The following is a 22,455-nucleotide window of genomic DNA, read 5'->3' as shown; positions in this document are numbered from 1 at the left end:
TCAGGATGAAATGTCATTTTAATACAAATAAAAAGACTGACTGTATGTACAAGCCAAGGTAAGATTTCAGTTCTCGTTTATCAGAAACATCAATCAAAAAAAAAAAGCTAAATTGAGAACACACTTCTACTTCTATGTGCATCTGAAGTATGTACAGTAAAAACACCAAAACAGCCTCCATGTGTTAAACAGAGAAAAATGCAAGCAAGGATGAATTTTAAAGTACCTGGTAAGCAATCCTTAAACTGAAGCCCAAAATAAAGCTAGAAAACTGCTGCAAAAAAACAGCTGATTGCATCATATCAAGTACTCAAAACAATTTTTTTTCATTCTCAGTACATTGGAGAATCAGTTTTGTCCTCCTTCAAACTCTGTGAAATCATATTATCCAGAGTGTACTGAAGAACATTTTACAGCTATTTAAGACAAAAAAAGGAAATTAAACCAGCTCCATCTTTTTGTGCTGTATCGAGGCATACTCCTTACATGATTGTGTAGAAAATATGATGGATGAAAATCACTACTGATAATTCAAAATATATATTTTTAAAGGGGAGCCTAGACTACTGCAATGGCACACATAATAGCCACAGATGATGAAACATAATCAACAGTATGATGTAAGGGAGAGGAGAATCAGGTTTCCCAATTAATAAGCTAGAAAGAAAATGGTTCTGAATAGGTCACCATTTGGAACTTTGGGTAAGTCTTGAAAGTCTGTCAGGAAAAAAGTTACAAAAGCAATCGAGTATTTCAATGGTGCTCTCTTCAGCGACCCTACCTAATATGTCTATTAAGTACAAGCATGCAAATATAGGTCAATCCACAGGCACATAGGATCCATGTTAAAAACAGTAAGATAACTGTGATGAGTGGCACCAACAATTTTGATGACTAACACTCAAAATGTTGCTTTCTGAATTACTAAATCAAAATCCTGAAGCAAGTTCCTGCTAGTCTTTGTCACACTGCTAAACACTAAAGTAGGCATTGTTTTCTCCCATTATCTTAGCTGAGCTCAAAGAATTTTTACAATATTTAGTAAGAAAAAAAATTAAAGTATTTCCCCTTTTTAAATTTACACAGACGTTTAATTAGCTTTATTTACAGAGCGCTTTTTTTCAGTCTCCAATAGTGCCTAGATAGCATCATCAGGCAAGAGTGCCAGTTTTGAAAGAGAATCTATATAGAATCCTAGGAATAAGATGGTGATGCTCCTCCAGAAGGGGCAAGCTGGACTATAGAAGCAGCTCTCTCTATATGGCTCAGTTACTCAGGAGTAATTCTGTTGCAGTCTCTACATCCCATGATTTTGAAGACAAGGCCACTATTACTGCATTCTGCAATGAGAAAACAAAAGCAATCATATTTTCAGTGTGTGAATCTGCAGCTCCAGGAAGTGGGATGAAAAGTTCACAGAAAATCAAAACACATTAGTTGACCATTTCTTAAATCCCAACTAATAATTGAGAGAAAAATGGTTTCAAAAAGACAGGGGTAGCTCACAAGATTTATCTGTAATGTAGTATTTCAAAATTCCAATCCTTAAAAAAAAAAAAAAAAAAATCAGCAAAATGGAATAATTAGATCTACACAACATCATGGAAGTAGAGAATCTACTTTAGTAGATTGATGATACTGATGACTCCCTGTATTTAAACATATAAACTTGCCCTGCCCTTACTGAAAATATTTAAGTTATTTATACTTACCCTATCAAAGCCCATAGCACAAAGGTTTTCTATTTTTTTGGTGTATTCTGGACTAGAAACTGGTGCTCCAGCATACACATGTGCCCAAAGTCGAGCTGTCTGTTTAAACATTTCTGGATTTTGTTTGTACTACACAAAAAAAGAAGGGAGGGGGGGAAAGCAGAAAGTTAAATCAACTCAGCAATCCAATCAAACAGCAAGACAATATGGCAGATTGCAACCCATCATTCTTCCTACTGTATCTTCCACAATATCTTTCATACTGATCATGCTGCTGTTCTTGAAGTAAATTTAGAGGTAAGGATTACACAAAGAGCAAACCTATGCAAGCATTTGATAAAATGAGTTTGCCTTCAGGTTAAATTATGCACTATCGGTATTTGATGTGTGCAACCAGGTACTGCTCTCAATTGCACAGATCAAAGTAAAGTAGTTATATTTAGCACAGCTGCTGAAAATTTATATTCAGTGTGACAGAGTACAAATTATCCCTATGTTAACATCTCCTGAACATGGTGTTATGTACTACTCGAATGCATTTCTCTAATCACTTAAAAATACATATGGTTTTACACAGGCAAGTAGGCTTGCAGTTTTTCAGTCCGGGCTAATATTCTACTACCAGGCTTCTTCCTGAGAATGAGGATCTCGATCACACAGGTGACAGAAGAAGGGCTGACAAATGGGTGAGCAAGTGCAAAAAGCTAAGGAGCTGCAACTCTTCATGCAAACTTATTTACCAGAAAAATAAATCATGCTAGTATGTAACTATATTATTTTTCACCAATCTTGTCGCTAACCAGTTTTCCAATAAACAACAGACTGGACCATATTGCAGAGAATTTTTAGCATGTGCCAAGAACTCAGTTTCCAAGGAAGTGGGTCATCTGTCATAAACTGTACTCAGAAAAGTTAAATTATTTTCCAATTTTAACAACTTTTGTATGTAATATCAAGGTTTTTGTCTTAAAAAAATCCCTCTTCCTTTAGATCATTGCTTTCATAAAACAAGATAGTAGGAAATACATTTTTCAAATATTTAGGTACATTTTAAGGACAGAAGCATGGCTGATCATTCTCAGACATTTCATTAATAAATTAAAATAATAATGAGATCTACAAATCTAATCTATATAGATCTACATAAATCTATAAATTAGATCTATAAATCCTACAATAAAATGCTATACATTTCATTTTGCTTCTCCTACAACAACCCACACCAACTATACTGGTTTATGTGTCTTGCCCACGTCCCTCTAATTCTAATCTATATGCCATAATTTGTATATTTACTAACTGGCTGCATTAATGGCATTAAAACAAACACAGGCGGCAATCTTTTGTTGGAAGTAAATCACTGTTACAAATACAGTGATCTGTAATAAATTTCTTTTGATGGAATGATTAAAAAAGAAGAAGGACTAAGTTAAACATCAGTAGCATCCTGAAGTACTATTGTCTTATGCTCTTAAGAGATCTTCCCCAATTAATTTTTTTAAAATATTTGTGAGAACACTGCCAAGCCTAGAAAGCAACTAGCTGAAGTGCAAAGGATTAGTCATAACTGCATTTTACTCAGAACTAGCTTTCAGTGTTCTATTGATAGAATTCCTTTACTTAGGTATCTGTAAATAATCCAGTTTCTCACTGAATTTAGAAAAGCCTAAAGGCAACTTTTGCTAATGTTTCAGTATCAGGAATCTGAGGCAGTTCATGTTGCTGTACCAAAAAAAACCCAGCAACCAGAGCAACTAATACACCAGACAGCTGGTGTCTGAAAATACTGCTCTTACTCAAAACAGGAATTCTCCCTGGGATTCTCTCAAGAGCTTGTAGGACGCTGCCATTTACCTGGATAACACACAGTTGAATAAAATAGCACAAGTGTGGAGAATAATTAATTCCTTGTGAAATTTTGTCAAGGAAAAAGCAATTAACCCCAAACAAAGTAAAAGAGACTCCAAGACCAAATAAACACATGAAGAAAGCAGGTGTTTACTGATATCTGTCTCAAAACCATTATAATCACTTTCTGCTTACAAACACATGCCTGTAACTCAAGGCCAAACCCCAGCATAGTTTTCATGCAGGCTTTGGCAGGAAACAGGATAAACTGAATCCTCCCCACATCAGCCATGCCAGTCCCACTGGACATACTCCCACAAGCACCTGAGGGGCAGCCTGGAAAATTGCTCTTTGGAATCTACAAAGTTTCGTGGAGTTTTTTGCCTGAGAAAAAACCCTTGCAAGCTCAAGTGCTTCATCAGAGCCAGAACACAAAACACTATATTTGTTCTTTGTAAAAAAGGATATAGTGTTTTCTCTTTTAAATGAAGGAGTGTGACAGCAAGTGCACACATCCAGAAAAAAATCCAGTCCAGGGACATGCCTGGTGGCCTTTCTGGCCTTTGCAACACTTCTCCCTGGGCAGAGCAATTCAGTCTGACAGACCTGTTCAGGGACATTTATTCAGAGCAGCTTTATTGCAGAATCCCACAAACAAGCCTTCTGTACTTACTGAGTACAGTGGTAGCAAACAGCTCTCACACACCAGGAGTGGAGTGGGCTACCTCTGTTCTCCATGTTTCCCCCTGAATCCTGACAGGTTTGAGAAAATGCTTACCTATCATTCTACACTGAGTTTAAAAGGGAAGAAGTGCACACCTTGTCACTCTATCCTGGAGGGTTCTGACTTACAGAAGATACAGGTAAGATAGAAGGTTCATCCAGCATCAACTTGCTTTGTTCTTCTGTTACTGAAATAGACTCTTACTGCCAGTGGCAAAGCCAGGCTGCCCTTCTCTCTCCCCAGAGTAAAAAGGAAAACATACACATACTTGTGGCTTTGTTGAAAATTGTCAGAGGAATGACTGTTTCTATCCTTCAGCAACACCTTAAACAGAATCATGCCAGTCCTGGTATGACCTAAGATCCAACTGACTTTTTTTGGTATTAAAAGTTATTACTAATGTCTGAAAGGTAACAAACTTTGTTGATTATAAATTTTTACTGATAACAATTCAATCAGTGATTAAAACAGTTACCCCCAAGTCATTATTCATAAAATTTTGACATTGAAAAAATATAATGCTCAACAACATTCATATTAATCCCGACAAGAAGCTACATACTAAGCCAAATCCAATTAACACCACCAAGTTAAAACTCATTTAAAACCAATAGCATATTGCTTTTCTTATACTGGAAGCTTTAGATTTTAAAAGGCAAGTTACACTGGAATTCATTTAACTATGCTGTTACCTCCTGACATTTCTCACAAGGTGATATAAATAAAGGGCAAAACCTCCTGGCACTGCAGAATAACTAATACTTACTCTGGAATTCAAAGAGCACAAAACACTGTAGCAGCTCACATTTAGTAGATGCAATTTTACAATAAATTGTTTAAAATCTTTTATCTCCTGTAAGCCTTGCAACCTAACCTAAGTCAGCAAAGATTACAGAAGTGTTACAAAATTACAGTCAACTGAGTATTTTACCTGGTTTGCCACTACTGCATCTTGTGGATCATCTGGTTCCGCAGCTGCCAACAATGCTTGCAGGGATAACAACACTGTTCTTAGAGTCATTGCTGCTGCCCTGAAATTGAAAATTCAAAAAATCCTTTACCATATCCTGTGCCTGTATAGTTCACCTTTGTGGCTGTATTATCATAGAAGATGAGTTCATGTACAGATTTTAAGTCCAAAAAACATAATTTTAAACTACTGAAGCTTATAGTTATTAAAATACTATTCTATATATATCTTTAAATAAGGTTTTAAACGTGGACTTTCCTATTAACAATGCTTTCTGAAGTTTTTGGGAAGTACCTTGACCTACACATTTCACCACGCCCATTTAAAGCAATTCATTTTCATCTAGGGAAAAAAAGCCCATAAAAACCAACGTCAAAACAGGTTGTGCCATTCTCCCTAACTGCCGGTACCGGCACCATTCTCCCGGTGCGGGGCGGGGCCGGCAGTCCGGGGATGCTCCCTCTGCCGGCACTCTTCGTGCAGGAGCAGTGACCTACATTTTAAACATGCCTAACACGTAAGGAATTCTATACACTAGATCTCTTTGCACCAGTTTTAACATTACATTTTTCATTAAATTGAACCATTTACATAGTTAATTACTACTACAATAATAAAAAAGGCTAATTATGGAACGTCCCATCAAAATACTTCCTTGGCTTCCTCCCACTACAACCTGATACGACTGCTGGCAGCAGGAAAACATTCTGTAGTCACAATTGTTCTGTAAAGTCACTCTTTGCCACGTGAAAGCACACTGTTGAAGACAGCACAGTCCCAGAGTTGGAACTTCTAAGATTTTAGGTTCTTATAATTTATCTTGATCTCAAAATCTATTTAGAATAAGACACTTCAATAATTCAGTAAGAGAAAACCCAGTATACTCAGAGAAGTCAATAAACCCTCAGAAGTAATCACATGAAATTTTTACACGCTAGAAGTCTGGGAAATTTTAACATTTACACGGTTTCATTAGATTTTGATCATAAGTAACATCTCTAAGATACTATTTCTTTTGGCATACACTGGGAACCAAGTAAGAACCCCATAGACCCTCTGAAAGTTGAGTATTTCTGATTTGAACAGTTAACAAGATTCTTAAAGTCATTGTAGCAAAGGCAGAGACAGTTGTTCAAACCAATACACAAATATGTTTAAGAACTAGTAAGAAGGTGAGTGGGGAAAATGCGGTATTTTATATTTGAGCAAAGTGACTGACATGTGAATGCCAGAGGAAAATTGTGAAACACAGGCATCCAACTTCTTAAACAAACCAATTTCAATCAACAGAAAATAGTGTCTTATTTTCAGAAGATTGCAAATAAATGCAAAGAGTTTGTTAAAATAGGTGAGGAACAGCTTGATCTGATGGTCCAGCTACAAAGGAAACAGTGTGCAAGTGCATTTCCAGGCTTAGGTTTCAGAGATTTATGTATTTTTCCAGTACTGAGTCATTGTATTAAGGTGATCTAGCAGTGTATACCAACGAACAGAGAATAGATGCTGGTAAATGTCAGAGGCACATTTGTGGCATCCAAATATTATATTCCTAGATGCTTACATTCACAGCTTTCTTGCTATGTCACTAACCATTCAAACATGCCATTTTTTCCTAATTGTTTCTAATTCTAGAAGATTTTTCTCAGTAAGTTATTTTTTAGCTTGATAATTATTGCTGAGCTTTCGCAGTGCAGTGTTCTACATCAAAATGCAAGTGAGAAACATCCCAAATGACAGAGATTTTAATTAGCACAGTGTCTCATTCCAACTGCCACACCAGCTTGAAGCCCCTTCAGCTGAACGTAGTAGACTTATATCTTTAAAAAATCCTTATGCTTTTAAATCTGAATTCTGACAAATCACAAACCATCACAACATAAAATTCTTCTCTTTCAAACCTATTCCTGAGTAATTTTCTCTTCTTTACATGTACCTAATGCTATTTTGCTCTTATAATTTCCTTGGGCTTGTAATTCCTTGGGTTTACACTATCTTGAAATTGACCTATTTAATGTACACAGTCATGACATAATTCAGTCTCATCTGCTAGCATTACAGGAATGCAATGCAACATATTTATTATTCCAGCATTCAGGTATCATGGAATACTAAGTCTTTCAGGCCTTACTATGCTCAAATGGATGTAATAATTTTTGGGTTTATGCAGTCAATTTCAGGTATTATCATATCTACCACACCCACTATAAAACTTAAAGTCTTTTTCCCAGTTAAGTAATTTTATTTTGTTATTTACTCTATTTTTAAAGACAGACTTAACATGAAATATCTATCAACCCTAACTAAAGCTATAGTTACTTTCTCCAAATAAAAGCTGTTCTGTCCTTTCCTTTGTGGAAATCCTTCTACTTTAGAGACATCTGAAAATGGAGAGAAGATGACATAAAAAGGATCACAGCCTTTTGTGCCACTTTTATATGCAATTTACTTCCACTTACACTGTACCTACCAGGAGTGTAAAATATACTTTGGGGAGCAGGGGACATTGCTAGGGAACAAAGCTGCCATGGACACCAGCTGTGTCCAGCTGTCTCCAGCTTTCAGTACTGCCAGGTTCTTTCTATCCCTGTTCACCTGTTATATCTGTAGATTTTTATACAAAGCATACTGACACTTGAATATCTGACATTCAAATTTCAAAATAACAATTAAAAGCAACATCCATTTATATATACTGATGGCTATATGATCAGAGAATTTAAACTCTGAAATACTAAGTTTCAGACAAGATTGGTTTAATCACATTTATAAAAAGGTTTAAAAATGCAGCTTACAACTTATTTTCAAGTCTCATGTCTCCCATTTCTCATGTTCCCATTTCATGCATAGTATAAGACAGTCTTTATTGGACACAAACATTGAAAGAAACATCCTTAAATCATAAAAGAAAACCCATTACAGCTTCATTTGCTGTTTGCATTAAACAAAAGAAGAAAAGTTTGTGATTAATGGTTAAGAAAAACTGACATATTTTGGGTAACTATTATACAACTATCTAAAATTTTCTACCTTTAGAACACCAATTAGCTGTCCTGATCAAAGAAAGTAAAAATGGCTTATTTTCTACATAGCTTAGTCTTAATTTTTCAGATATATATTAAGATTCACAGAAGAAACTGAAAGAACATCTAAAAATAGATTCTGATTTCCCATGAACTTAAAAGCTCTTCTTTCTTCCCATTACCTTCTTTTGGGAGAATACAGTGAATGGAGATGACTGCCTAGAATTATACTTCCAAATCCCAGTAAGGCAGGACCTGTTCCTCATGAGCAAAAAGCAAAAGCAATTCCCATCAACAGTTCTGAAAGCAAATCTATACTGATAGTGGCACAAAGCTAAAAACACACACACACACACCCCCAACATCTTCACAAGCCAAAAAATAACGTCATGGGGAAGAAAAAAAAAAAAAAAGCTGCATTTTCCTTAAAACAAATTTCCATTGCAAAGATAGAGGTCTTCTGAATATTCCAATGCACCTCAAAGGTTTATTGTCTAGAACAGAACCCTGAAAAAATTAGGTATTTCCAACTCTTCTGCAATTTGAAGTTTACTTCCAGGTATGGATTTATGTGCAACAGATTATGGAGTTCAAGCAATTCTCTTTGGTAACTCAAGCCAGCTGCATGGTTCTGTTCTAGGTTTGTTCTCTGCCCCCTGCCAAATGCAAGGTTTTGTATTGCTCCTGACAGTTCTTAACTCAAGCTCAGAAGGCTCTTGGAATATTGACTTCAATTCTTCACCATGATTGATATTCTGCACACTGAGATGGCTTTCCAGTCTTTCACTGTACAGTGAAAGTTTTTGCTTAAACCATCATTCTTGTTACTTTGGATTTTTCCTATGGTTCCCATCTCTCTTGTACAACAGCTCTCTTGGCAGGTACACTACTTCAATGGAAACCTGACTGAACACCAGCAACAAGCAGCCAGCTTGTATAATGAGCTTTACAGGTAAAATTTCCTATTTGCCTTGCTCATGACCTTACATTGCCTTTGTCCCATGACATTACTGATTCCTGTTTGCTCCTAAAACTTACAATAACCCTTGACTTCCACTCCCATCCCAAAACGTTGCTTAGCTATCATGCAGGTTTTCCATCTGCAAAATGGAAGAAGGCCACTATCATGCACCAGTGAGCTGCAGAGAGTTCCCTACAGGGATGCACTGTCCCTCAGAGAACTTGAAACTAAAAGCCTCCACTCTGGACATCCAAACCAAAAGCTCAGTTTTCTATTGGCATTGCATGTGCTAAACCACAAGGAAAATCTGGATTGAATCAGAACAAAGAGAGCTGATACACATTTTGTTCACTTACACTTTTTTCCTCTTTTTTTTTTTTAAAGATAATATCTTAGGGCATTTCCATTAAAAAAGAGCACCCCTAGTTTGGGTGACTATAGTGTTAACATTAGAAGGCACAGCAAGGCAGCTGTGCCCAGCATGCCTGAGGAAAGAAATCTCTTTTACCTTTTGATGAGCAGAGAGAGTCCTAAGAGGATTACAAAACACTGCCAGGTTTTCTTTTTCTGTTTCATTTTTAAAGGCTAAGTAATTCTCCATTTAGGAAGTTTTTGCTTATGTTCTTTACATTCCTCTCTAGCAAACAATCTCTCTCATTATTCCAAGAGGGTAACCCAGCAGAATGCCTGGAACAGCTGCAGCCAGCAGATTGCTACTCCACTCTGTCAACCAAACATGGCTACAGGAACATTTTTTTCTAAATAATCTGCAATATTTGTTCCATTTGGGAAATAAATAAGCTTGTTAATGCAAGAGAAAATCTCTGGGATCTTGTACCAACATCTTATGGAATCTAGAAGGAAATGAATAAGGCCTTTGAGTAGAAGCCTGTTACATAGTCACTATTTACAGGACAACTACAAGACCAGGCACCCACCAGAGAAAACTTTAAAAAACAGTAATAGGATAGCTTTGACATAGAGGGGGAAGACAGCCTGCTTGCTGAAGGGCTCCCTAAAATCATGTTAATATTCTCTGCATTTTTCTCAAAGTTTTAAGAAGCTTCAGTACTCCTCAAACACCCTGAACAGAACCCAGCAGTACTGGGCACCCAGGAAGATTACAAGCTAGCTACTGCTTATTTATCTATTAAAATTGTATTATCTCTTATAATGAATTCTGCATCTCAACTAAAACTGAAGCACGAATCCTCCAGTAGAGTCACTATGACAAAAATATTCATTATTGACTGTCAAACCCACAAAAGCCAAGAGTTTTTGTAGCCATATATGCAGCCATGACACATTCACTTAATAATCTCTGCTCTAGGGATTTATGCAGAACAGCTTTCAAGTAATTTAGTTCTCAGGTTTCAATGAACTGCATTAGATACGTTGTATATTTAAGATTAAAGCTTTGAGACAGAGTACTAGCCCAGAAGATAAATATAGGTCATAGTAAGTGAAACCACATAATGAAAATTATGTCAGATAAGCATAAACAGTATTCCTTTTACAAAATCATATCCCTATTTTAATTCTAGCAGTAAACAGTAGCTGCTTTGCAACCAAACTGGTGTAACAGGTACTTAATCTAAACATGAAAATCCACAGCTGCAAAGAATTTCAGTAGCAAGCATGCAATGTGGAAAAATAATTTCATTAAACTCATTAAAAATAATTTAAAGACATTACCTTGCAAACTGATAAAACCTCCTGCCAATATGCAGAATATAATCTCAACTATGCTCATTAAAACAGAAAATCATTACCACAGGATGGGAGAGTGGGGAAGAGACTTTTTTAAACAATACAACCATATTAAAATCTTTGTATTCACCACCTACAAATGAGTATTTTATCAGCTTATTAACTCTTCCAGAAATCCTGCTAAGGCCCATAGGCCAAACTTCTCCAGTCCTTTAACTCTCACACCTCACTGAAAAACAGACAGGCAGTGAAATTTGAGACTTCTATATAAACACAGCAATAAGAGGAGCATTATTGAAAATCAAGACTGTGGAACTAAATATATTTTCTAGAATACTTCCACAGGAATATTTCAGAATTGCATTTATCCAATTTACTTTTGAATGCCTGATGAAATAACTTAAATATTAAATTATTAATCTTGGGGGGGGATTGGGATTGCTTATTTTTTACTTGTTTTTTTCTTGTTTGCTTTTTTCTAATGAAGCCATTTTATTCAAACCACTTTTTAACCTAGACATGCAGAAAACTTATTTTTGGTGGTGTGTGGTGGTACATCCTCCCCCTGGCTCCCTCCTTAGATCAGCTGTCTCAAGAATGCTTGTTAGATCTCAGCCTGTATTAATGACACCTGGACAGTTAGGTTCCCTTGAGCTTATCAAAACCACTTTCTGCTCCCAGAACTTCTGCTGTCTAGCAAGCCCCTGTTTTCCAACAAATAGCCTTGAGTCTATATGAACAAGAGAGCAAGTGGAATAGTATTTTTGTTATTGGACTTTTCAAGGAATAGTCCAGTAAATACCAACTCATCCTTGTGACCAGGATGGAAATTTACTGATAATTTAATTCAATCATCTTGTGACCCTATGAACAATGGTACTGAGACCCTTTGAGCTGTCCTGGACCACAGCAGGCTGTGATCAGCATTTCCCAAAGTGGGATGACTCTCAGAACCAGCAAACTCTCAGGTTTGTGAGACTCTGAGGATTGCCATGGAAAGCCACACCCTCACCATTCCTCAAGGCTTAATCCTTTCCCCACTGAGAAGATCCAAAGGCATCTGCAAGTATTTCACTGAACTCAAGGGTAGTTTTTCTTAAGTATACCTTTGTATATAATTATTTTGGTCTGTGTGCATGTGTATCATGAATGTTGCCACATCAGATTTAACCTGGTCTAGTGGAAGTTGTTCCTCTCCATGGCAGGGAGGTTGGAACTAGATGATCTTTAAGGTCTCTTCCAACCCAAACCATTCTATGATTCTATGCTGTAGGCATTTCTTAATTAACTAAAGCTGAATATATTGAAGAACAATAAACAACTTATTTAAACAATATTAACCATTCATATTGCTTAGTTAGTTTTAGGAAGCTACTCAGGAAAGAAGCAGTCTTATCTATCACAATACAGAAATGTTTCAAACAGTAAACAATGGAGGCAGCTATAAGTTTGTTCTTATCAAAGGATTAGAGGCTTTGACAAGCACTTCAACAAAGTTCAAGTGATTTTCATATACCATTCTATGATTTGAAAATAAACAAAACTTACAAATAGCACCACTAGAAAATGAAGGGATCACACTACATTAAGAATCATTTGAAGAGGGGATTGATATTATACAGGAAATCTCCCTCTGTCACCACTAGATTCTGTGCAATCCTCTCCTCAGCGCTTCCAAATGAAGACACTGTTTCAAAGGAAGAGTTTAAAACTATGTAACTGGCATAATACTGGTGCTTCTTGAATCAGCTGGTTTAAATATACAGAAGTCAAATTCTTGTTCCAATACTCCTATTTCATATACATCTTGAAGAAGGAAGATATTAATGTTTGGGTGTTTTTCATCAAGTAGAAATAACAGAAATATGACACTGATCAAATTATCTGTGCTAGACATAACTCAAAGATTACAAGAAAACAGTTCAACTCTTCTCTCCTGTTTGTCCTTCTGAAGTATCAAAGGTTTTGACTAATAATCCCAAAAGTACATAAATTAAGTTGAAGCTCATGGGTTTTTTAGGTCTTTGTTGCCTTTTGATACTTATAGACAACCTCATGCCCATTCATTAATCTGCTTCAGAGTTCGATCTCTCAGGAGACTGTACTTGAACAGTTAAAGAATCATTAATCTCCAGTAAAACTGTAGGGCGGTATGATCAGTTAGATGAAGGTACAAAAGTGCACGGGCGTTACTGATAAGAAAAGTTATATCAGGTACCATGGCATGTATATTGAAGATTCTATTGCCTGAATGAACACCAAGTGCTCTGAGATGGTAAGAAAATATATGTCATTCCAGTAGTCAGAAAGACAAGAGTTTATGACCATTACAATTTAATTTCAGCAATTTACACTATACTGTGCCAGATGATTTCTACAATCTCCTATATCTGTAAAAGATAAATACCCTAGATGTGTCACCTGCAACACCTCAAGACTTCAGCATTCTCCTCTAAAGCTTCTGTTTCAAACCCAACTGATGTCTGTTTCGCCAAGAGGACTCTTGACAAACTTGTTGACTTTACAAGCATCTGAAGTTTGTATGGATTAGATACTGGTATGATCTGCTGGGGAATTACAGTCCTATTCTTTTGGGGCAGACATGGAGAAAAATAAGCATCTGTATTAGGTATCATGTCTATCATACCACTCTGGTACACAATCTTCAAACCACATGAAATCAATTACTTTGTAAAAAAATTAACAATGAGCACAGCTGTTAGTTTGCACACAAGTCTATTCCACAGATTTTGGCTATTAAAACTTCTGCAGTAACATTAACTAACCAAAGAAGGCAATAGGTAGTACTTGTTAACAGAAAAGAACTAAAATAAAAAATTATATAAAACCACCCAAAATGTCAACAATGAAATGTTCATTCTAGTGCAAAAATTTTTGGAAGAACTCTCTGTATATATAATAGTTACTTAGTGCTTTCCAAAATTATCACCCAATCTTTTCATTTGCATACTTGCACCTCAGAATACAACACCAAAATGTGTGCTTTAAGGACATCTCAAATTATAAGCACAAGGTGAAAAGCAAGGTGAGCTGATGCTTCCTATCCAGAACACCAGTATACTTGATTTTGCACATTTAAACCCCCATGGAATCTTACCATTGATCTTTCAGAATATCCAAACAAATGGCCCCAGTGACTGAGCTAATATTAGGATGCCATATTTTGGTGATAAACCGCACCTAAAAATAAAAGACGATTTTTAAAACCAAAACCAGTAATTAAAGGCAGTATATGAAATAAACATTTTAAATCCACAATTTTAAATAATATTATGAAGAAATACTAATTTTGAAAATGTAGTACTACAAATGGAACTAAGACAGATACTGCTTGTTTCAGGAGGCTTCAAGTTTGTAAGGTTGTTTGTTACTACGCCTTACTCATAACAGACTGCTGCCCATTCCAGTCCCCCAAACTCATCCCTAACTGCTTTCTCACATGTCATGTGTTCACATCCCTGCATCACACAAAGTTAATTAGAAATATCCTCCAGCATACAAGTTTTGACAAGCAGATGATCAAATACAGACTTAAAACTTCTAACGTTATTAAAAGCGGGTTTTCTAGATTTCACAAAATCCTGAACTCTTAACATAGGAACTGGGTATCACTCACTGCTGAGCTAAATTGTTGCCTACAGAAGTATTAGGAAAATTTATTTGGTGGACGCTACATCTGCAACCATCCTGTCTCATTACCTCATATGCAGAAAGCTGTTAACCAATCCAAAACTTATCTAGATTACTCTTATTTTTCTTTGCTATTGAAAACATCTAGTCCCAGTATTCATTCATTAATCATGTTCATATTTTTACACTAAAGTGTATTCATGTTCACGATGCAATACTAAAATCAGGTTTTGGTGGTTTGGGTTTTCTGGGTATTTTTACGACACTGAGCAAGGTAAAAGCAGCACTTTCTCCTAAAGGTCTTGAAGACCGAAGCTGCCATCAGAAAGGACATACATGCCTTTGGAAATTCCCCCTTCATTTTCTTCAGGTTGCACTTTAACTGCCTTCTAGTGATTTTGACCCATCTGTTTCTTATCTCCTCCTCACCCCAAACTCCTGAAAAGCTTTTTATGTGTAGCACAGATCTCTCAACTTTTGCCCCTGACCTGTAAGCATATCAGTGAACAGAACATCTGTCAGGCACTACAGCAAAAGACCATACATACAGGGCTATAATCAAATCAGTGCAATCCTGGTGCCTAAATAGGCAACACCAGAACAGTTCTGCTTTCCAGGACAAAAATAACCCATCATGTCAGCTGAGGCACTTATTAACTACCACAACTCTATAAATCACTTGGAAAATGTAAAAAGAGATGTAAATACTGGGTAATTTCTCACAGTGAATGACTGCTAACAATGGCTGTCAAAGCACATACTGAACAAGCTAAAGAAATCTTTCAGATCAAAGGCAGGGCCAGACACAAGCAAAACCACTTCCAATTCAAGATTCCAGAATAAGCAGTACTATGCTACAATGCACTGAGTTTCTAACAGCTGCCTATGAACTCTGGAAATGGAGACCACCAAGCCCTAAAGCAGCAACTAAATCATGGTATACAGACTTATCTTTCAGCATCCACAACCTGTTTCAGCACTCCTTATTTTAGCTCCCACCAGAACATGTGCAGATTAAAGAACTGAGACCAACAGATATTTCTTTAAGATTTTCTGTGTCTTTTGCTCCAGCCTCAAGGAAGTAATTCAAAGAGCCTATGAGCTACTGGCACCTCTCTCTTCCTCCTCTTCCCCAGTTCCTTCCCAGTGTTACGTATCGGGGTGAAAATAAGAATCTAGGACATGTTCTTGGTTCAAAGACATCTTTCAGACAAACAGAAAACCAATCAAGAAGCTGAGTCAGACAACTGAGGCATCTACTGATTCAAGCCACAGAGGAGAAGACTACATCAGGGAACAGGAAAGTATAGCTGCAGCTGCACATGGCTGGGGAGAACATTATTCACAGTGAAATCACAAAACTGAAATTCTAGAAAGTTGCAGTAAAGTTAAAAGGCCAGTAAGTTGTGAAAATATGAGTGACTTTACCACAGCCATTTCTCATTTCTTATCCATGTGCATGTTATCTATTCCTTCAACAGAGAAGCAGCAAGACTATCACATTTCTCTGTTGGTTCTTCAAGACACACAGCTGTACGTGTCACTAATTATTACTAGAAACTTGGTATGTTAGATTCAAGGACCTCTTAAGTAATGGAGACCAAGAAATGAGAAGAACCAGTAACTCCCTATTACATTTCTTCAACAATGCTGAGGGGGAGGGAAGACACTGTACTCTCTACATCATTTCAAACTACTTGAAAACTGTATTTATCTTGTCAGAAAAATATTACATTAGGGTCAATAATAAGGCCCAAACTCCTCCCCAGAATTTCCCAATTTGTACTTTTAGGAACTATCAGAGTGTACTTCTGATTGGATACAGTTTTGCATTCTGCTTTATTTCTACCTAAATACAACAGTTCCAATCCTTGTCTAGAAGTGAATTTTTAAAAACAAACCAAAAAAACCCCAAAATAAAACTCCAACAAACAAACAAGAAAACACGTAAATAAGAATACTCAAACCAAACTTGTTAGCCAAATTGTATTATCCAAAAATGTGTGTTTGCATTACCTTAGGAGGATTAAATGGATATGTCTCTGGGATTTTTATCTCTAGCTGATACCTTCCACCTGCAAAAGACAAGAACAAGTTGGAAATTATACCAAAAGAACATTTTGGTATAATTATATACCAAAATGTATACGTTATGTAATACATATACTCAAGTCTTTCAGGACACTAAACTTATACTTCTAAATGAGCAGATTTTCAAGTAATTCAAATTTACCCAGCAGTATTAGTTAGGAGATATATTTACATTTCATCTATTTCATAAATAAATGCATATAAAGTCAGTTAGAAAAGCTGTGTTTGTTTATGCAAATCAGTACCTATAGTTCTTATTCAATGTACATTCTCATTCCCAATCTTATCATTTCCATGCTTTATTTTAATAAAATATATCAAAATATGAATCAAACAGCTCCTAAACAGATGAAAAAAGAGGTCACAGGAATATTCAGGCTGAACATGGGATATTACATTATTTTGATATTTTTTCTGATATTTCATGACAAATTTTCTTCAGCTTACACAATTGAAATTACCTGTATTTCATTTTAAACTTTTTGGAATTCAAATACATTCAAGTAACTTTCAGAAAAGCTCCCACACTTTGGGAAAAATAATAATGGAAGTACCAGTGTTTAACTTTTATTATGTTCTACATTACCACCTGAAGTAGTTACTTTTGTTTCAATTCTGCAAACACTTTAACACACCAGTACCATTAATACAATATGAAGGGCCAGAGCATACAATAAAGGGTAATAGGAGCTTGGAAGACAGAACCCTCTCCTACTGCCCAGTTTTAAGTATTTCTCAATTTTATCTCTTTTTCACAGTATCATTCCCTATTTTATTTCCATTATAGTTCTGTTAACATTCAAGTTCACTACCAATACTTATGTCTTCTGGAGCAACCTCAAACTATCTCTGCCTGCCCAGTGAAGGCCCTTTGCCAGGCAGCAATTCAATGACAAAAGAACAGAGTATAAAAAAAAAAACATACACACCAAGTTAGACGTTTAGTTTTTATAAAAACTGAAAGCATTTATTCTCACTTGCAATTTTTTTCTTCAACCTGCTGCTCTTCTTTCAGAAACCTCTTCCCTCTATCAGTACAATGGGTTATAATTTATACTGTTTCTTGAATTACAGCTGAAGTATTTGCAATCTATTTTCCTTGAGATTTCCAGAATGATTTACTCTGCAAATCAAGCTATACAAAACCACCTCTCAAGTAATTATAATACTGGCAGCAAGATACACAGGGAAAAAAAAGCCTCAAAGTACTCTTCTCAGCAGTTACAGTATATGGCATCTTCCTATCAGTGCCAAAAAACACATCAGTAGCTCCTAGCAGCTCTCACTTTTAAAATGCATTTCAGTCTAATACACTCCACCTGAAACTAGTTAGCATCAGTTTGGTATTTTACTATTGTCTACAGCTGTTCTTTTTCTCACTTAACATTAAAGTAACTTGAGAAGTTTTAACAGAAAATACTATATAAGAAAGATCAATAAATCCAAAATTATAATACTAATGTCTAAACTGATTGCTGGTCTGCTTACAAGACAGCACAGGAGAAACAGTTTTGAAGACACATACATCAATAAGAAACCTTAATGAAGTTTGGTCTTCCTTTTTTTCAAACTGAAGCATAATTCAGCAGTAACTGTTCCTAAGAAGAAAAAGCAGCTACACTCTGCCTGGATTACAAAAATTTATCAGTCCTTCTACAGTTTTGCTGCCACATCATTTTGTAAGGTAATATGAAATCCATTCTATAGGTATTACCATTTCTTCTGCTTACCACAAACTGTTACAGTCTTCTGCCTAACAGGGTATTCAGCCAGCAATATTTTTTACCAGAGATTGATGAGGTGCTAGTATTATTTATATACTATTGTTTTGCACTAAACTTTGTGGTTAAAAATACAGGCTTAAAGACATAACCTAAACACATCTGTGATTTCTTTTTTAATACTAAATTTAAAATACAAATGACTAATATATTAACATCTGCATGGCAATATTTCTGCTTTTTTTCTTTTTTAAGAGTATACATATGCATGGCTTTTTTTGTGGCTATTTAATGCTTGAAATTGAATTAAGCAGTAATGGCATAATATTCCTTCTGTAGTCCTACTGGAACAGGTCTCACAAGAGTTTGAGCAATTTTTAGCTATTTCCCTTGAAGAAATACCCTATTATAAATTTTGCAGTTGCTGTGGCTCACATGCAAGCTTGGCTTGAAATTAATACTAACATTACACAGGCTTTAAAAAAAACCACAACCCCCAAAAAATCCAAACCCACAAAACCCCAACCTATCTACTGAAAAGCTCTTGAATCAAGTAAAACCCAGCAGCCATTAATCAAGTCTCTCAAAGGTCCTCTCTCCAAACATGTTTTAATATGACATGCAAACGTGTTTTAATTAAAGTTGTCTTGCAATATTCTGATAATTGATCAATAAGAGTTGACACTACTAACAGAAAAATAAAAGGTGTAAATTTTGTCAATAGATGGCATTCTTCCTCTCATTCTTAACTGATGTTCCAACATTACCTATAAAAAACTTTGCAGCAGCAGTCTAGTTTCAGATACCTCACCAACTGTTCTTTCACTTCACAATGGTTCTAGAATTCTCTCCTGTATCACAGGGACTGTCTGACCAGAACTACTGCATAAAACTTCTTCATAAAGCACTTCTTGCTGTGTCACTGTTCAGACTATAGATGACAAAACATCATTCAGTAATTATGCAGTATGCATTACTGCTATAGTCATAAAATGAAGATGACACACACTGGCACGCCCTTCATAATTATCTAAGGGAATGAAAGCATATAACTATATTACACAAATATTAGCATTCCACAGCAAATTATTCTACTGTCAGGAAACACCAGAAATTGGGCTGGCAGTAACTCTCATTTTGTTCCTTGAAGCATATGACTTCTAGATTAAAGTAAGCATACAATCACATTACTCTTCCATGAGATCTCTGCCATAATCAGAATATAAAGGGGTATTTACTATATCCTCATAATTAAATGTACTCAAAGGTATGCGAGTATGCATGCATGTCACACCAACAAATTCTGCACTAAACATATTGCTGTTTTTCACTAACAGGATATGCTGAATATGTGAGCAGATAGTACCCAGCTTTTGAAATTCTTGTCTACCTGAATCTTCAGCATCAACAGAACCCAGTTCTGCAGACAGACATTTCAATCTTTTTTTACCCTCTTCAGGACCTGCTATACAGTTTTTAACTTTTGTGACACATGAATACGTCTTTAATTTCAAGTAACTCTAAATACATTCCCAAAAAAAGGCCCATTTTATAAGCCAAGGTAATAGTGACCTGGGTGGGGGGAAATGGCTGTCTCTGAAAACCAACTCACTCAAGGAGGTTTAATTCGCTCTGGATGGAAAACAAATACCAAAACCAATACCCTTCTACCACCATTCAGATGCCTCCTAGCATTCAATTGCTTATATACAGATATTACAATACTAAGTCTTAGATTTACAAGATGAACTATGTTATTGCAAAACAACAATAGTACTAAATTCTTAATAGAATGATTCACTTCCAAATAGATCACTGGCACAAGTGTGTATTTTAGGTGAACAGTACTCCTTTTAAATTGAAGGCACATATTATAATCAGATTAAATTGTTTCCAGACATTATCATCTGTCAACTACACACGAGCAGCTGATGAGATGAAGACACATGGGAGAAGGGAGGGAGAGGGGAAAACCACCATTATTTACTAGACTGTTGAAGAACTCTGAAAATAAAGTTCTGTAGGGCACCCCTACCATTACAGCTGCTTCCACTTTTCTACTTTCTTTCTTCCAGACTAATTTCCCTTCTTGTCAGCTTCTGACATCTACCCCTGCTGAATATTCTTCCATGTCAACCACTGTTAGGCTATTTCCTCATTCTTGTCTCGTCCTGGGTCCCAACGGTAGAGGAGGGGAGACTCTCCCTGCTCTCAAGTCCAATGCTACTGCACCAGCTTCTAGTCCAGAAAAGCAAATCACAAGGGATGTCCTCCATTAGAGATGTGACAAACAGATTTTCATTAGCAGTCACTAATGTATTTGAGTGTATCTACTTCTATAGCTACAAAACAATTTCCAGGTATTTTCCCTGCCTGATGAGAATTTATTTTTTCAAAATAATGACAATAGCATGTGTCCAGTATCAAGGGAATACTGAAGTCCCAGTCTTAGCTTAAAGCAACTAGAGCAACTGAGGAACTTGCAAAATTGTTTAATATTCTACCAAAACAATTTGCCTGAAGCACTCCTTGAAACTTTTTTATTGAAAGTACAGATTCATATCAAAGTAGATATCTGGCACAGGAAAGTCAAGTAAAACAATGTTTTAAAGCTATCCAAAAATTTTAAAATTAATTAAAAATCATTCCTTATCATGAAAGAACTTGAAATAGAAGGTATGTCTGCCAATTCCATATACATTATACAGAAAGTTTAAAGTACCAGCACTATTGAGTAATTTTGTATCTCTGAAGAAGCATATTATATTAGCCTCTGTTAAAGCTTCTTTAAGGAAATTACTTTGCTTTTACCAGACTGTAAGAGATGAGTAATTACTGATATCAGCTTTAGTAAACTAGAAAGTCAGTAAGGTATAATTTTTAAAGACAGCTAAAGATACAAAGTTCTATTACTGAGTTCCCCACATCAGTATAAATTAAGTACTGGGACACACCGACGCCCAAAATTAATCCAAATTTTAACTTATAACAGCATCTCTGCTTGAGAGAGGAGAAATTCACCATTTATGAATGATCACCACTCTAGATCACAGAAATACATGCACAGTCTGAGACTCAGTTTCTTAATGCTTCATGGTTAAGGAGCTCAAACTGTCGAGATAGTAAACAAACTAAAAGTCAGAATTATACCAATTAAACCACAGAATTTATATTTGTAATTTGATATGGAATAGTTTATCCTACTGGAGAACAGATCCCTCTTTAGGCAATACAGAAGTTGAACTGAAATAGTTTTCTAAGCTTAAAATCTGTATTAAAAAAAAAATCAGACTATTTTAAAACATGTAACTCTACATTTTATGTTGTAATTATTTTTACAAACAAAGCATCTCAAGACACATGACTTGAAATGTACAATGATTGCATACACAAAAACTTTACTTGCCTTCATATGGTGTGTCCGGAGGTCCTGCTATTTCTCCTCTTAATTCTGTAAAATTCTCATCTACAAGATCTACTTTAATTTGATTTTTGCTCGTCTTAAAAATAAACAGAGAAACAAAGAATCATAAGTAAGCATTTGACATACAAATTTCCCCAAAAATATGCTGTTTTAAATTTTTAGAACAGTACTTTAAAGTAAATAAACATTTAAAAATATAGTAACCTAAAATTAATAGCTATCTTCCAGTTGAAATTTTACTTCATTAAAAATAGATGACTTGTGAAGCATTAGAAACGTCAATACTATTTATACTATTATTAAAATATGCAAAGCAATCCAGCAATATATCTAAAATTGTATTGCTAAGTTGACTATGTTTTGAACTGACCATGATCTTTCAAATCAGCTATTAACTCTACATATCTAAACTATAAAATTAAATTGACCAAATTACACATCAGTTCTTTTCATATTTAGACCAATTTATTTTAAAACAGGCATGTACGTCACTTGCAATGGAACAAAGAAAGACTTCCCCAAATGGAATAGTATTTTTAACATTACAATGATCTAAACAGAATATTGTAGTCTTAAGATCATGTATACCTTTAATATTTAGGCATAAAATACAATTTACTTTA

General features: G+C 35.6%; 1 protein-coding gene across 4 annotated transcripts in view; it reads right to left on the bottom strand.

Moving 5' to 3' along the window:
* Positions 1-22,455, bottom strand: part of UBE2K (ubiquitin conjugating enzyme E2 K) — a 38,578-nt gene continuing 16,123 nt past the window's right edge. For 3 of the 4 annotated variants that reach the window (XM_014871051.2, XM_088163286.1, XM_088163285.1), the window contains exons 2-7: positions 21,815-21,908; positions 16,613-16,671; positions 14,064-14,146; positions 5,216-5,315; positions 1,713-1,841; positions 1-1,340 (exon numbers count right to left, since the gene is read on the bottom strand). In XM_014871051.2, the coding sequence (XP_014726537.1) occupies positions 1,266-1,340; positions 1,713-1,841; positions 5,216-5,315; positions 14,064-14,146; positions 16,613-16,671; positions 21,815-21,908 (540 nt within the window). In that variant the 3' untranslated portion in view covers positions 1-1,265. The remainder of the gene's footprint in view (positions 1,341-1,712; positions 1,842-5,215; positions 5,316-14,063; positions 14,147-16,612; positions 16,672-21,814; positions 21,909-22,455) is intronic. The other variant, XM_088163287.1, reaches the window with a different exon arrangement.

This window comes from Sturnus vulgaris, chromosome 4 (genome assembly GCF_052056855.1).
Source record: "Sturnus vulgaris isolate bStuVul1 chromosome 4, bStuVul1.hap1, whole genome shotgun sequence".
NCBI classification, from domain to species: Eukaryota; Metazoa; Chordata; class Aves; order Passeriformes; family Sturnidae; genus Sturnus; species Sturnus vulgaris.
The sequence above is the reverse complement of the archived record's forward strand: the minus strand, read 5'-3'. Positions and strand labels throughout refer to the sequence as shown.